Raw genomic sequence first — 14,390 nt, 5'->3', positions numbered from 1 at the left:
TTCAAATATGAGAATGCATTTATTACGCTTGAAAAATATCTCTTGACTTGCAAGTTTACATCACAGGTCCGCTTTGCGTAATGACGTCTTTGTTTACATTCGGCCGTTTACACTATTGCTGAGTGTCACTATATTTCATTGTATCTGTATCCATGTATTAAATATTCCCTCGTTAATGAAAGGAGGCGTTAGTTGACAATCCGTGCGAAATGATAAGGAGCCAGCGTAACTCAGAATTTATCGTGTTTGTTAGCTTCTGCATAGATCACCCAGACGCTTGACGCGTACGTAGTTAACAAGCGTCTGTTTGAGTGAGATTTGGTAAATTCAGTGGGCCATCATAATGACATGATCACAATACGAACGTACCTGTTCTCCAAAATGACTATCAATATAATACATGTAAAAACAAACAACTTTTGTATCTTTCTTACGTCACAATGAATTCAAAAATTGTCATTATATAATAGATTATGAATGTATACATCAAAGTACAAATAGATACATTCATACCAAAATCCTGACAATTCCTTTATTTAGTTTAGTGTTACCCAAACCAGATGTTTACATAAATATATGCAAATGACTGGCGAGAATTAGGCCACCGATCGCTACCACTGATGCAAATTATCCTCACTATTTTTCAATTATAGACGTTCATGCTATAGTTTTTGTAGACATGTTTGAAAATATTCTATTTAATGAAATACCACAGAAGTTGTTTATTACAATTAAACTGCACAATAGCAGCATATTTGTTCTAGAAAGAGGAAAAGAGAAAAAATCGCATGCAAATGAGAGGTCAATCGCATTTAAATTAGTAGGTCATCCGGGCCGTAGCAATACTGCAAAAACAAGCTTTTTCAGTAAAAAACAGCCACATATTTATCTGATATTCGATAGTTTGAATGTCAATGACCTGGACTGACACATTCGTAGTAGTCGTCACCCATATCATCTATATCACTGTTAGAGACGCTGCTTTCAGATAACTCAATGTTAACATTGTACACATCGGGTCTGGTGTATTCATAAACTGCTTGAGAAACATCAATATTGTTCTGATTAAAACTTTCAAACATTGGTTCATTTTCACATTCTGGGTCAGGGTCAGATTTGGCCATGAATAAATCGTCTTCTGTACCATCTAACACATTTGTGATTCTGCATTTTTTTTTAATGATTTCTTTATGATATCTGGTGTAATCGAAGGCCAAGACTCCTTGATCCATCTCAGAATTAGTTTTTTGGGAGGTGGAGGTCGATTCCCAAGATTAGTGAGACTATCCTCACTGCTGAATAACCAGTCGTCATATTTTTCAATGAAATCCGATTTAAGTGGCCTATTTCAAGAGACATCAGTAGGCTGTAGTCGGCTGGTACATCCACCCAGAATATAAGCAAAATCTGTATTACGTTTTTTTATCTTGCCTTTTACTTCTTCAGTTCAGTGTCCCCTAAACATGTTCCACATGAGCAGTCTTTTCTCTGTGTCTTTTCTACCCCATATTTCAGCCATATAGAAATCGTGGTTTCATCCGCCCAAGACTTTTTTCACTCCCCCACATGTACGATGATCCCATTGGGAATATCAGGTTTTTGGAAGGAGTTTCACGCCTGGTAACAATACAAACGGCGACATTTTAGTACCATCAGCGTAGGTAGATAACATCACTGTAAGTCTTTCTTTCTCGTGTCCAGTAAATGTGACACTAACACTTTTACTTCCTATGGTATCAAGGGTAGATTTCCAAGCCATTTCCATCCAAACAGGTGACTCATTCTTGTTTTCAATATATTTAAAATCATAATTCCGAGAATACCCCATTCTATATTGGCCATCGCTGAACACATTTTTGGTTAACTTGGAAATGTTTTGAAGCCTTAAACTTATTCTGGTAGCTTTTCATTGTGACAGCTGACAGGTTGATGTGTTCCCTGTTCCCTTCCACTGATTGAAGTCCTTGGTGTGTGTTGCCAGAATTCTCTCTAGACGACAGTGTCCACATGCTAGAAAACATCAAAGGATTTTCGCGGGGAAACTCAGTCTGTTTCGAAGTTTGTGGCAGTTACCTTTGAAGTGACAACCATCTAGCAGAAAGCTTTTGGTATACAACTCTATTTCAGATAACATTAGATACAAGAGGCCCAGAGGGCCTGTATCCCTAACCTGTTTTTTTTTAGTAATTATCACAAAAACTCTTCAGGGATTAACATTAATTTTTGGACAGAGGTAAATTCACTTGTCCGAATGAAATAATCACTTATCCAACACAAATTATTTTGATATTTTTAAGCAGTGCTATGCACATTATGTATGACAAATTGACACCTTTTGGCCCCACCCCTCTACCCCCTGGAGATCAGCCCCACCATCTGTAGAATTTTAAATCCCCAACCCATAAGGATGCTACAAATGCAATATGAGTGCAATCTTATGCTTATAGATTCAGAGAAGAAGTCGTTTATATTAGGGCTGTTACGAGTACCCGAGTACACGGTTACGGGTCGGGTCGGGTTGGGGATGTAACCGGGTCAAAAAAAAGTGTACCCGGGTACCTGTCAAAATAGGAAAATTCGTCTGGATGTCTGTAAACAAGTCTAGAACTTCAACTCATTTGTTTTGTTTTCACTCATAGATCTGTGTTGAGTACCTGGGTACGGGTCGGGTACTAAAATTTGGGTACTCTGGGACAAAATTTGGGTACCCGGGGACAAAATTTGGGTACCCGGGGACAAAATTTAGTACCCGTGACAGCCCTAGTTTGTATGAAAATAGCCAAATTGATTCTTTTGGTCCCGCCCCTCAGGGCGAGTCCCACCATTTCTATAATTTTGAATCACCACCCCATAAGGATGCTACCATGGCAATATGAGAGCTATTAAATGCTTCGATAAGGAGAAATAGTTGCTAATAAGGAAAATGCTAAATTGGCCCTTTTGGCCAAGACCCTCAGGCCCCTTGGGGGTCAGCCCAATCATTTGCATAATTTTGAATCCCCACCTCATAAGGATGCTACCAATGCAATATGAATGTTGACCAATACGCTGTTTCAGAGAAGAAGTCATTTGAATAAAAACAACCAAATTGACCCCCTTTGCCCCGCCCCTCAGGCACCCGTATAATTTTGTATAATTTTCAGTTAATACCCCATATGAATGCTACCAGACTAATTTGGTTAAATTCTGATCAGCAGTTATGAAGAAAAAGTTGATTGTTAAAGGATGAATGAACGCCATACAACGGACACCAGACGCTGCAGTATCGCATAAACTCACCTTGGTCCTTCAGACTAGGTGAGCTAATAATGAACTCAATAACACCAGTTCCTGCGTCCAGCGCCTAGCCTCTGTTATTTGGATTCTGAATAGATGAGGATTGAATAAGAAATTTCAAAGATGTGATCCTTACCTGTGACCAAACACTAGTACTTTAGAGTGGTCCTGGGGCCATTCACAGAAGGAAATATAAAGGTCCTGAGTAATATCTTCTTCACCAAACAACTTCACCTCACTAGTCTGAAGTATCAAACAAAACAGACAGTAGTATTAAACATTTAAAAACAAAATTTCTGATAGTTGGTATTAGGTTAAAAGGTTATACCCGGTAATTACAAGAGATACCAGAGGGATCTTGGTGCCAAACAAAGACAGATCTATGTCTGACAATTGTCAGATCTTTTCTCTACTTTTCAAACTTCAACTAGCAAAATCTGTCGGCAATCTTGTTGACCGATCGGTCCCAAAATGCGCTATGCACAACTAGGGCCCAAGGGAAACCTACATATGAAATTTGAGACAGATCTCTTCAAAACTTTCTGAGAAATATTGGAAACATTTTTTTTTACTTCCAAAATCCAAGATGGCCTGGTAGCCATCTTGTTGACTGATTGCTCCCAAAACGCAATATGCACAAATATGGCCCTACAGGAACCTACATATGAAAATTGAGGATGCTCCCTTCAACATTATCTGAGAAATAATTATAACAAACTTTAACTACTAAAATAAGATGGCTGTCTGGTGGCCAATTTGTTACCGATCAGTCCCAAAATACAATATGCACAACTAGGGCCCTAGGGGAACCTACATATTGTAATATAAGGTATTTGTCATTGTTTGTATGTATAGAAACGCAGTAGTTATTTCGGGTTTTGGTCGCATAATTCTTATCGTGTGTATTCATGCGTATCAAACACCCTTCACATTCATTTTATTATTAACGTCCGAAATATTTAGGTTATCATTCATCATATAAGGACCAGGCCGATAGTTTACGGGCTCTCTTATTACCTGTCCAAGGCCACAGTCCACATACGTAAACACTAATTATGTCATATACAAGGACCTCGTCGAGGTTGGTGTGACGGAATTGCCGGCGTTGGGAAACTAGGGAGTTAGAGGGCAACAGTTTGACTTAGAGCGGCATTAGTTACGCTGGAGCGGTGCGCCGGCAGGGTTACGCCGGTGCAGGTTGCTCAAGTAGTTTCCCGGCAATTCCGCCACGCCGAGCGAAGCGGCGGTCACACAGTCAGAGGTGTGTGTGCCATTGTAAATACATCCCGCTGTAAACAAATATTCTGCATTAATTTATTCTTGGAAACTGCTGTCAGAGTTATCGTCATATATCTGCCAACTTAGCCGAGAAGAACCCCGAGGTGCGTTACAATATGAAATTTGAGAATGATCCCATCAGCATTTTCTGAGAAATAGTGATAAGAATTGTAAACAGACGATGGAAGGACGGTCGCAGACGGACCATGAACGAAAGTCGAATTGAATAACCCACCATCTGATGATGGTGAGCTAAAAAGAAAACACCAACACATGAGCAATGGACAGACACTCCCTTTTATGGATCAAGATTGCGTATTACCAACCTTTATAAGTGGTGAATTTGGGATGAAATTCCACCATTGCAGTGCATAGATGTAGGACGGAAAGCCAAGGTGTTCATCAGACGTCATCTGACAAGAATAGGACACCACAAACCGCCCACACTTTGTGAACCCAAGGAAAACATGACTGAAATAGAAAGGACAACATCTGTTACTATTATCTTACTATCTATTTACAGCTAAATTGTAACACATTTCAATGTCTTAAATCTTTTCCAGAAATTAAGTGAAAATAAGCTAATGACTATCTTATACCCATCCTCAGGACCATGTAGCTGTTCACTAAACATTTAATCCTCAGTAAATAAAGTTTATCTAAACAAGAGTTGAGTTGTACTTGGTTAACCCTCAAAACAACATGAACAATAATCCTTCATACGTTTTCAGTTACCTTCATTTTCATTTGTTGGTAACTATGGTAACCAAATCTTGCTATATTGAAAACTATAATAATTGCAATTATCATCCTTCAAAACTCTTGTATAGCAGTTTTCAACTTTTTTGGACAATATAATATACACAACAATGAACATTTTGAGAAAATGACATGTAATCTTCCTGCTGGCGGGAAAGTCTATAGAAAGGTTTTTTGTCCTATTGTTATTAATGCTTACCCTTCCTCCAAAATGTCTTGGGAAACAAGAGACTTTAAACGATAACAAAGTCTTGCTGGTATTCTAGAGAATATTCGTTGATGAAAGGATCTTCGATGTCTTTGAAAAGCGCCAAATGTCTGAAATACGAAAACAACATTTTTAAACAGACTACTGTGGCAGAAATTCATCAATCTATGAACAAACATATTCCTTTTTATAAATTGTCATTCTCTTCACATGAGAGCCCCTGGTCAGTGAATTTGTTTTAAGTTATTGCACTTTACTATGGCTCACATAAGCAAACAGATATTTCTTGTTGATGCTGCTGGATTAGCAGTCCAAATTATTTTGCTATTGTATCATCTTTTTATATAGGCCTTGAGCTGATGAGCAGAGGGAACACCCAGCTATTTCTTTGATGGAGGAGCAGTTATGGTTATACTTAAATGTGACAATAACAATACACATTTAAACACTTAAAAAACAAATGGTAAGGCTGGATATTGGAAAACTAAAACACATGTCATATTGCCAATACACTGAATCAATACATTACACACATTGATGATACAGTGAAGCCAAGTGATTTTTAAAAGTTGAATTGACCATTATATTTTGAATATTACAAAAATTAAACGCATTTTTCATGAAACAAGAGGCCCATGGGCCTTAACGGTCATCTGACTATTAGTACAATACAACATAGTCGTTTAAAGATTTTAGCTTATTTGACCCCTGTGACCTTGATTGAAGGTCAAGGTAATCCAATATGAATAAACTTGGTAGCCCTTCATCCCAGCATGCTACATGCTCAATATCAGTACCCTGGGCCTTCTGGTTCTTGAGAAGAAGTCATTTAAAGATTTTAGCCTATTTGCCGCCCGTGACCTTAAATGAAGATCAAGGTCATTCATTTGAATAAACTTGATAGCCCTTCATCCAAGCATGCTACATGCCCAATATCAATACCTTTGGCCTTCTGGTTCTTGAGAAGAAGTCATTTAAAGATTTTTTCCAGTGACCTTGAATGAAGATCAAGGTCATTCATTTGAACAAACTTGGTAGCCCTTCATCCCAGCATGCTACAGGCCCAATATCAGTACCATGGACCTTCTGGGTCTTGAGAAGAAGTTGTTTAAAGATTTTAGCCTTTTTGACCCCCATTACCTTGAATGAAGATCAAGGTCATTCATTTGAACACTTTGATAGCCCTTCATCCAAGCATGTCAAAGGCCCAATATTAGGTCTCTAGGCCTCTTAGTTATTGACAAGAAGTTGTTTAAAGGATTTTAGCCCCTGTGACCTTGTCCTTCATTTGAACAACCTTGGTAGCCCTTTATCCCAGCATGCTGCAGGCCCAATATGAGTATCCTGGGCCATTTAGTTCTTGAGAAGAAGTCATTTAAAGATGTAGCCTATTTGACCCTTGTCACCTTGAATGAAGGTTAAGGTCATTTATTTGAACAAACTTGGTAGCCTTTCATCCCAGCATCCTACAGGCCCAATATCAGTACCCTGGGCCTTCTGGTTCTTGAGAAGAAGTCATTTAAAGATTTTAGCCTATTTGACCCCCATGACCTTAAATGAAGATCAAGGTCATTCATTTGAACAAACTTGGTAGTCCTTCATCCCAGAATGCCACAGGTCTAATATCAGGTCTCTAAACCTCTTCATTATTCACGAGATGTTGTTTAAATTATTACAGCCTATTTGACTCCTGTGACCTTGAATGAAGATCAAGGTCATTTATTTGAACAAACTTGGTAGCCCTTCATTCAAGCATGCCACAGGCCTAATATCAGGTCTCTAAACCTCTTCATTATTCACAAAATATTGTTTAAATGATTATAGCCTATTTGACCCCTGTGACCTTGAATGAAGGTCAAGATCATTTATTTGAACAACCTTCGTAGCCCTTCATCCCAGCATCCTACAGGCCAATATCAGTACCCTTGGTCTTCTAGTTCTTGAAAAGAAGTCGTTTAAAGATTTTAGCCTTTTTGACCCCTGTGACCTTGAATCATTCATTTGAACAAACTTGGTAGCCCTCCATCCCAGCAACCTACAGGCCAAATATGAGTACCCTTGGCCTTCTGGTTATTGAGAAGAAGTCGTTTGAATGAAAAGTTTACAAACTGCGGACTGCGCACGACGACGGACGGTGCATGATGACAATAGGTCATCCTGACCCTTCGGGTTAGATGACCTAAAAATACTATCATCTGAGAGGTATTCAGTTGTCAACCCCATGTGTAATGCTCTGTCAATTCTTAGTTACCACAGTACATTTCCAGTCCATCTAGGTGACATAGATGCATAACACATCTTTTCATTTCATTTAGATCATTTAGTGACATGATGTTTGAGAACAATTTGGAATGGAATTGATATTTGATAAAGAAAACAGTGGGTTGAGTTGTTAAAACTATAATGCAATAAACGTATTGAGAATTGGTATGCTGCTGAAAACCAGTTTGTACCAGAAGATAGTATAGGTCTACTGATCCAGCCCTATATATTGGGAATGAGAGGCGTTATACGTCTAAAATAAGCCTTGAGGCAATTAACTTAAAAGGACAATTCACTCAGGATAATTCTTTTACATAAACAAGAAGCAAAATATGGCATAAATGTATTGTTCTACATTTCTTATGAATCATATAACATAAAATATTGACAAATTCCATGTCATTGTTTAGTATTTTAATTGATTCTGTTGTAATTACAAATCGTTGATCAATACGATTAAGCAGGTACAATATGTATGCTGTACCCATATCCGAGCTAAAGTCACACACGTTAAACAGATGAACTACATAACCACTGTGGAGGTGATAAAATGATATTTTTAGTCATGACATTTCACCTAATAAGGTAAACACACTACTGTCAGGACGATTTGAGCAGTTTTAAACGAAAGTAGCATTACTCTAAGAGCAAGGGACAGTGTTCGGCATACAAGATGTTCGACCACAACGTGTAATGGCGGCCAGCGAGCGAGTTTGAACATTTCACACGCATTTCACCACCATGGGATTTGCTGACATATCACAGTAAAACCGATTGATCAAATTTCCATTAGAACTGGGGATTTTCCGATATATATACAAATTTTAATGTTCTCGTAGAATGAATTGTCCCTTTAATTTCATATTTGAAAATAAACTTAAATGCATCATGCACTATTTTTCGATGGTAATTCTAATAATCTTTAGGAATGAATATCCACTGTTACGTCCCATGCAGTAATTTCCATTAGAACTGGGTATTTTCCGATGTATGTACAAATTTTATGTTTTCTTAGACTGAATTGTCCCTTTAAGGATCTTACTGCACAGCAAGGATTTAAAAGCCTCATTAAGTTATTTGTACAGGCATGGATAATTAATTAGAGTCAACTTCATGGATTAAAATTCTACTATTGTAAGATTCTTACCTGGTTTAAAACCAAGCAAAGGATTTTTAAGTTAAAGAACACAACCCATTGAGTGTCGTCAACACCGTAATTTATTTTCTCGCGACATGTAAATTCTGAAATCATCACTGTAATCAGGAAGTGTCAGCAATTTCCATAAATGGTGACGTCACGCGTATGTTATGTAACGACGTCAAAAGATATGCCATCGATTCCCGCTTGTATATTTGCCAGCACCTGTTCAAGCAAGGCGACTCAAATGAAATTTGTTTACACAGAAAATAAGCTAGTCTTAGTAAACATGACAATACATTGAAACTAGCCTATATCAGCAAAGCCAACACATAAAGCTGTATATTAGGCCTACACTTGTTAAAAATCTACATGTTCATGTATAGTATGAGTATGGACAAAACGCCATATTTTACTATAGCCTATATTTCATGCATGTGTGACTAATTTTCAATTGTTTTTTTTTATCGTGTATTGGACTGGGTCGATCATCAGAGATCAGGTAGCTCAGTGGCAGAGCATTCAGCTAGTGTTTGGAGGTCCCGGGTTCCAATCCCAGTCCAGCCGCTACATTTCCTCCTCTCCTGTTACAATTCTTTATCATTGGTAACACAAAGTTGTGATTAACGAGAAGCACATAAATGCCCGGCCCAAATTCTATATGAAAATTGAAAAAGTCTGTAGTGTAAATAACATGTATATCGTACGCAAACTACATACACATTTTAGATGAAAAAGATAATTTATATAGATCTACTCCAAAAGAAACAACACTAGATTTATCAATGTAAACCTTTTATTCAGGTAGTAAACAATATGAAGATACATGTAGGAAAACGGTATGAGTATTACCATATAATAAGAGCGAAGCGCATCGAATATCGAAGTTCTGTTCAGGTAACATGTACGTAAGCAAAAGTACATATTGAGATCAATGACCTGCATGCATGGATGGCTAAAACTTCCGGTTTAACCTGTTCCAGTTGTGCGTTGCTCAGGTACTAATGCAAATGCATAACAGGAGTAATTTAACATTTTTATTATTTTTTAAATATCAATAACACTTTGAAAATTAAAAGTTATGGAATGCAGTCAAAATATCCACCAAGCGATGACATACATGCTATACCTCCCGGCGTGAGACAAAACCTCTCGTTTTTTTAAAGCCTTTTATTGTCTCCCGGCAGGAGAGTCTAAATTCCCGTATTCTGTAAACCCCTCCGTTTTATTTTTGTCGCCACATTTGTGTACATGCTAGGTTAATTTTAGCATGAGAGTAACCACTCCCTGACCCCCTGACCAACACCCCAGTGGCCCTAATTAGCAGCCTTGGGCTTTGCAATCGTAATGGCCGCCATTTTGGGTAATTGTAATAGATGATCGGGATTTTATAGAATTTCCGGATTTCCTAATAACCAAGTTAAAAAATGGAAAAGGTACTATTATTTTTTTTTAGAATTTCTGTATGAATTTATTTTTAGAAAAAAATATATTAATAATAAAAAATTATCAGTAGTAACTAGAGCTGTTATCATATATCGGCATCGCGATATATCACGATTGTAGAGAAGAGACGACGATATCGTTAAAAAAATTATATCTACGATATCGTCGTCAGCCGTAACACACCATGTGTTAGTTGGAAAGGAAACAAAAACATTGCACTGTCGGACACAGACAGAATCTGATTGACTTGTAAACAAACATCTAATTAAAAGTATCACAAATAAACGTTTGTTTTGATTAGGGTTGTTATGAGTACCCGGTTACGGGTCGGGTTGGGGATGTAACCGGGTCAAAAAATGTGTACCCGGGTACCCGTCAAAATAGGACAATTCGTCTGGATGTACGTAAACAAGTCTAGAACTTATTTTAAAAGTATTACAAAATCCAACTAATTTGTATTTGTTTTCACTCACCAAGGATGAAACCTTATCTTTTCAATACATTTTAATTCTCATTACCGTCTTTTGATGCGAGAACAATCTACTTGACGGACATGTGCACTTAAATAGGTCACACTATAGTCATATCAGATAACACAAGAGACCGTCCGAATGTAGTACTTCCTGTTGCGCATGTGCAAAAACGTTTCCTCTGGGACTGGTATAGCTACAGACACGCTGGCTAGACTGACACTTTACGGCAGCTCATTAGCAATTATGAAAGTCAAATAGAAATGAAGTAGACACTTAACGACTGAAGCTATCTTTACTGAACTCACATATGATTTCATCGAATCTCCGTCGATCAACCAATCTTTCCAAACAACAAACACAACGTAACCCAATTTGTTACAAAAACAGTAGATCTGTGTCGAGTACCCGGGTACGGGTCGGGTACTAAAATTCGGGTACCCAGGGACAAAATTTAGTACCCGTGACAGCCCTAGTTTTGATGAATGTTTCACTTTATTTATTTACAAATTACACTCTATATTGTACTTTCATGATTGGTCCCCCAAACATGACTTATATTTCCATAAATTTCTTTCATATTTCACTGGGCAAAAATCGCGATATTATCGTGACGATATCGTCAAATTTTGACGATATCGCGATGCACATTTTCTCTACGATAACAGCTCTAGTAGTAACTGAATTTAAATAAATCAAATTTAAAAGAGATTTACTTTTTCTCTCTCCCAGATTAAATTACATTTTGAATACTACTGTAACAATTCTCTGGGTTTTTTTTTGTTTAGTGCTTGTAAATTTAAGAACTTTATCTAAGTTAATTATCCATTATTGTGAAAGATTATTAAAAAGCCCAGTTTAATATTTTGAACAGCTCCAAAACTGGGTGTATAAATAGGGATGTGACTACTTTTGCAAAACCACACATTCCTTTATTTCAGTAAAATTCAATATGAATGCAGACTGTTTCAGCTACACTCTGACTAATGCTGTATTACAAAAAGCAAAGAAAGCAAATGCAATGTTAAAAATGATAACTAAATGAAGCAAAATTGTTACAGAACATGAAATTATGCGTTTGTGTTTATTTTGCAAAGAATTTCATCATAAAAAAGCAGATATTAAATTTATCCATATATGTCGCGCGTATACCTCCCTTATTTGAGACCAAAATCTCTTAAAATGGTTATCAATCTCCCTTACCACCCCTAGAAAAATATGGCATGTATGCGATGATGAGCACAAGGAATCATGACGTCACATCATGTCAACAAAATCCAAATCTTTTGAGTTCTGTTTAAATTAAGTTTCATTATGCTAGACAATTATTATATCATATACTTCTATAGTTTAAAGTAGATCTACATCCTTTTATTTCTAAATTATGTCTTCTAGCTTCTACATGAAATAGAAAATAAAATAAACAAGTAAAAATAAACAAATAGAGTTTCGCTCTTTCCATGCTGTGCATGATTCATATTATGTACATGCAACTTGTTTGCTACATTTATGTAATTACATGAGCTGCGCTCTTACAAGACTTTGCCTTGAATTCATATTAGTGTAAAGTAAGTAACTAAAGAAAAAGACTTATTCGTCTGTTCCTGTTTTTTATTAAGAAAAAAATCCATGTCAGCCGTTGAGCATCTTAAAGCATAAACTCTAAGGCTACTTTATTACTCAATGTAACTCAACTGACAAAATATATAACTGGTAAGGATGGTGCAATAATTTATATTCATTTGAACCCATACATCCAAAATAGCATGTTGAAGTGCACTTTGGCAGTAGGCCTAATCAGCTGGTAATCGTTAAATTGTGTATTCTAGTACATTTTGTTCGCTAAACAAAGTATCCCGTTTAACGCTGATGCCATATGTAGCATATTTGTTTGAAATCTGAAACTATTTGCGAAAGCTTACCTCTCTCAAATGCAATTTCGCACAAATGTTTTTGTTCAATTTCGCTGTTGACGCCATTTGTTTTCATTTCGCGCTTTGGATTCGTAATCTGTCTTATTCACAACTTTGTTTTTACCACGCGTTGAACCACGTATATCAAGCACACAGAAGACGAAGATCAAATTTCAAAATTAAAACCAATTCTATTCAATTATCCGGAAAAATAATTTCATTGTTTTTTCTTATAATTAATACTTTCACTTTAAAATGGATTTCTCATTATAAAGACAGATTTATGTTTAGATTAAATTGTGCAGTATGGAGTGGGATTATATCTACTGCCAATAAAACAAAAATGATTTTGAATGATATGTTTATTGCAGATTTCCCGCTATTGGTTTCAAAATTAGTATCAAGAAACGGAACTAGAAATAGCCAAAGAGAAAATGTTCACCCCACGGGGAGCAACAACGCGTTCTAGGGCATCGCCCTTTACCCCTACACCACAGTCTACACGACAACAGAGCAAAAGAATGTCAAATATTGGTTATACACCGAAAGGAAGAACTTCTATGTATGGACATAAGTGAGTATCGCATAGACTACTGTACGGCCTGACAATGGTCGGTCGTCCTAGCCTGTTCACTCACTTTTTAGCCGATCACTGTTGGATCGCCCACATGCCTCGTTTTCTTACAGACAATAAACTTTGTTATCTGTTTAGGTCTATATATAATACTTTGTAGAACCCGATTCCGGTTTTAACACAACGGTAGAGAGTGGATCTTACAGTGCATGTTTGAAAGCCTCCAACACATATTACATATTACATATTACAATGTTAGAGACACTTTTGGAACATTACGTTGTGTCTAACCTCTAACTTCCGATAGGCCATTTACCCGATGCTGAGGGTAACATTTTCAAAGTTTGGATTGTGACAATAAAAAACGTTTAAATCATATTTAAATCGTTATCAATGTCAAATACCTACCTCTTTTTCATAAATCAACAAGTTTTTTGACAAAATCAGCCGTAAAATCCATCTAAAACAAATATTTGAATCTCCTAACGTAAACTTTCATGACCTAGACAAAACTTCACGATGAAAGCGATCCGGCCGGTAAATAGAAAAAATGAATTGCAAAGTCCCAAAAACGCTTGATTTGCCTTTACTTTTACTTGCATTCTGCCCGCTTGAATTCACATTCTGTTTTTTGTAGTAACCAGCCGCCATATTTAAAACTAGGTCAAAATGTTACGGAAGGGATTCATCAATTCTAAACCAGCTATAATACTATTTTATGAGGCCTCAAGTTATGGTTTTCCTATGTAAATGGGATAATTAATACCTAAACTATAAGTACACATCAATGTTATCACTGTTAGAGCTATAAATATTGATATTATTGCACTTTTCATTCCGTCTTCATCTAACGTCGGAAGCTGCATCAAAGAAATAGGCCTTCGGAAATAAGAGTCGACAGTCAGCAAAATAACGTCCGATAAAAAAACGGCTGACCAGTCGACTCTCATGTTATGGGAGAAGGGCACATACTACCTTATCCTCTAAGTGGTTCCAGTCAATGTCTAGTTAATATCCCTACTATATCAGTGGTTGATACAAGACACTTATAACATGAATTAAGTCA

At 36.9% G+C, this 14,390-nt stretch overlaps 2 protein-coding genes across 2 annotated transcripts in view; one reads left to right on the top strand and one right to left on the bottom strand.

The window, feature by feature from the left end:
* Window positions 1-12,843, bottom strand: part of LOC138319156 (DDB1- and CUL4-associated factor 15-like) — a 42,682-nt gene extending 29,839 nt beyond the window's left edge. The window contains exons 1-4 of the mRNA XM_069262098.1: window positions 12,760-12,843; window positions 5,513-5,631; window positions 4,881-5,025; window positions 3,413-3,519 (exon numbers count right to left, since the gene is read on the bottom strand). Coding sequence (XP_069118199.1) covers window positions 3,413-3,519; window positions 4,881-5,025; window positions 5,513-5,631; window positions 12,760-12,816 — 428 coding nt within the window. The 5' untranslated portion in view covers window positions 12,817-12,843. The remainder of the gene's footprint in view (window positions 1-3,412; window positions 3,520-4,880; window positions 5,026-5,512; window positions 5,632-12,759) is intronic.
* A 307-nt stretch (window positions 12,844-13,150) lies between these two features.
* Window positions 13,151-14,390, top strand: part of LOC138319152 (nuclear pore complex protein Nup133-like) — a 44,073-nt gene continuing 42,833 nt past the window's right edge. Inside the window, exon 1 of the mRNA XM_069262095.1 lies at window positions 13,151-13,324. Within this exon, the coding sequence (XP_069118196.1) occupies window positions 13,185-13,324 (140 nt within the window). The 5' untranslated portion in view covers window positions 13,151-13,184. The remainder of the gene's footprint in view (window positions 13,325-14,390) is intronic.

This window comes from Argopecten irradians, chromosome 3, assembly GCF_041381155.1.
Source record: "Argopecten irradians isolate NY chromosome 3, Ai_NY, whole genome shotgun sequence".
Lineage (NCBI taxonomy): Eukaryota > Metazoa > Mollusca > Bivalvia > Pectinida > Pectinidae > Argopecten > Argopecten irradians.
The sequence above is the reverse complement of the archived record's forward strand: the minus strand, read 5'-3'. Positions and strand labels throughout refer to the sequence as shown.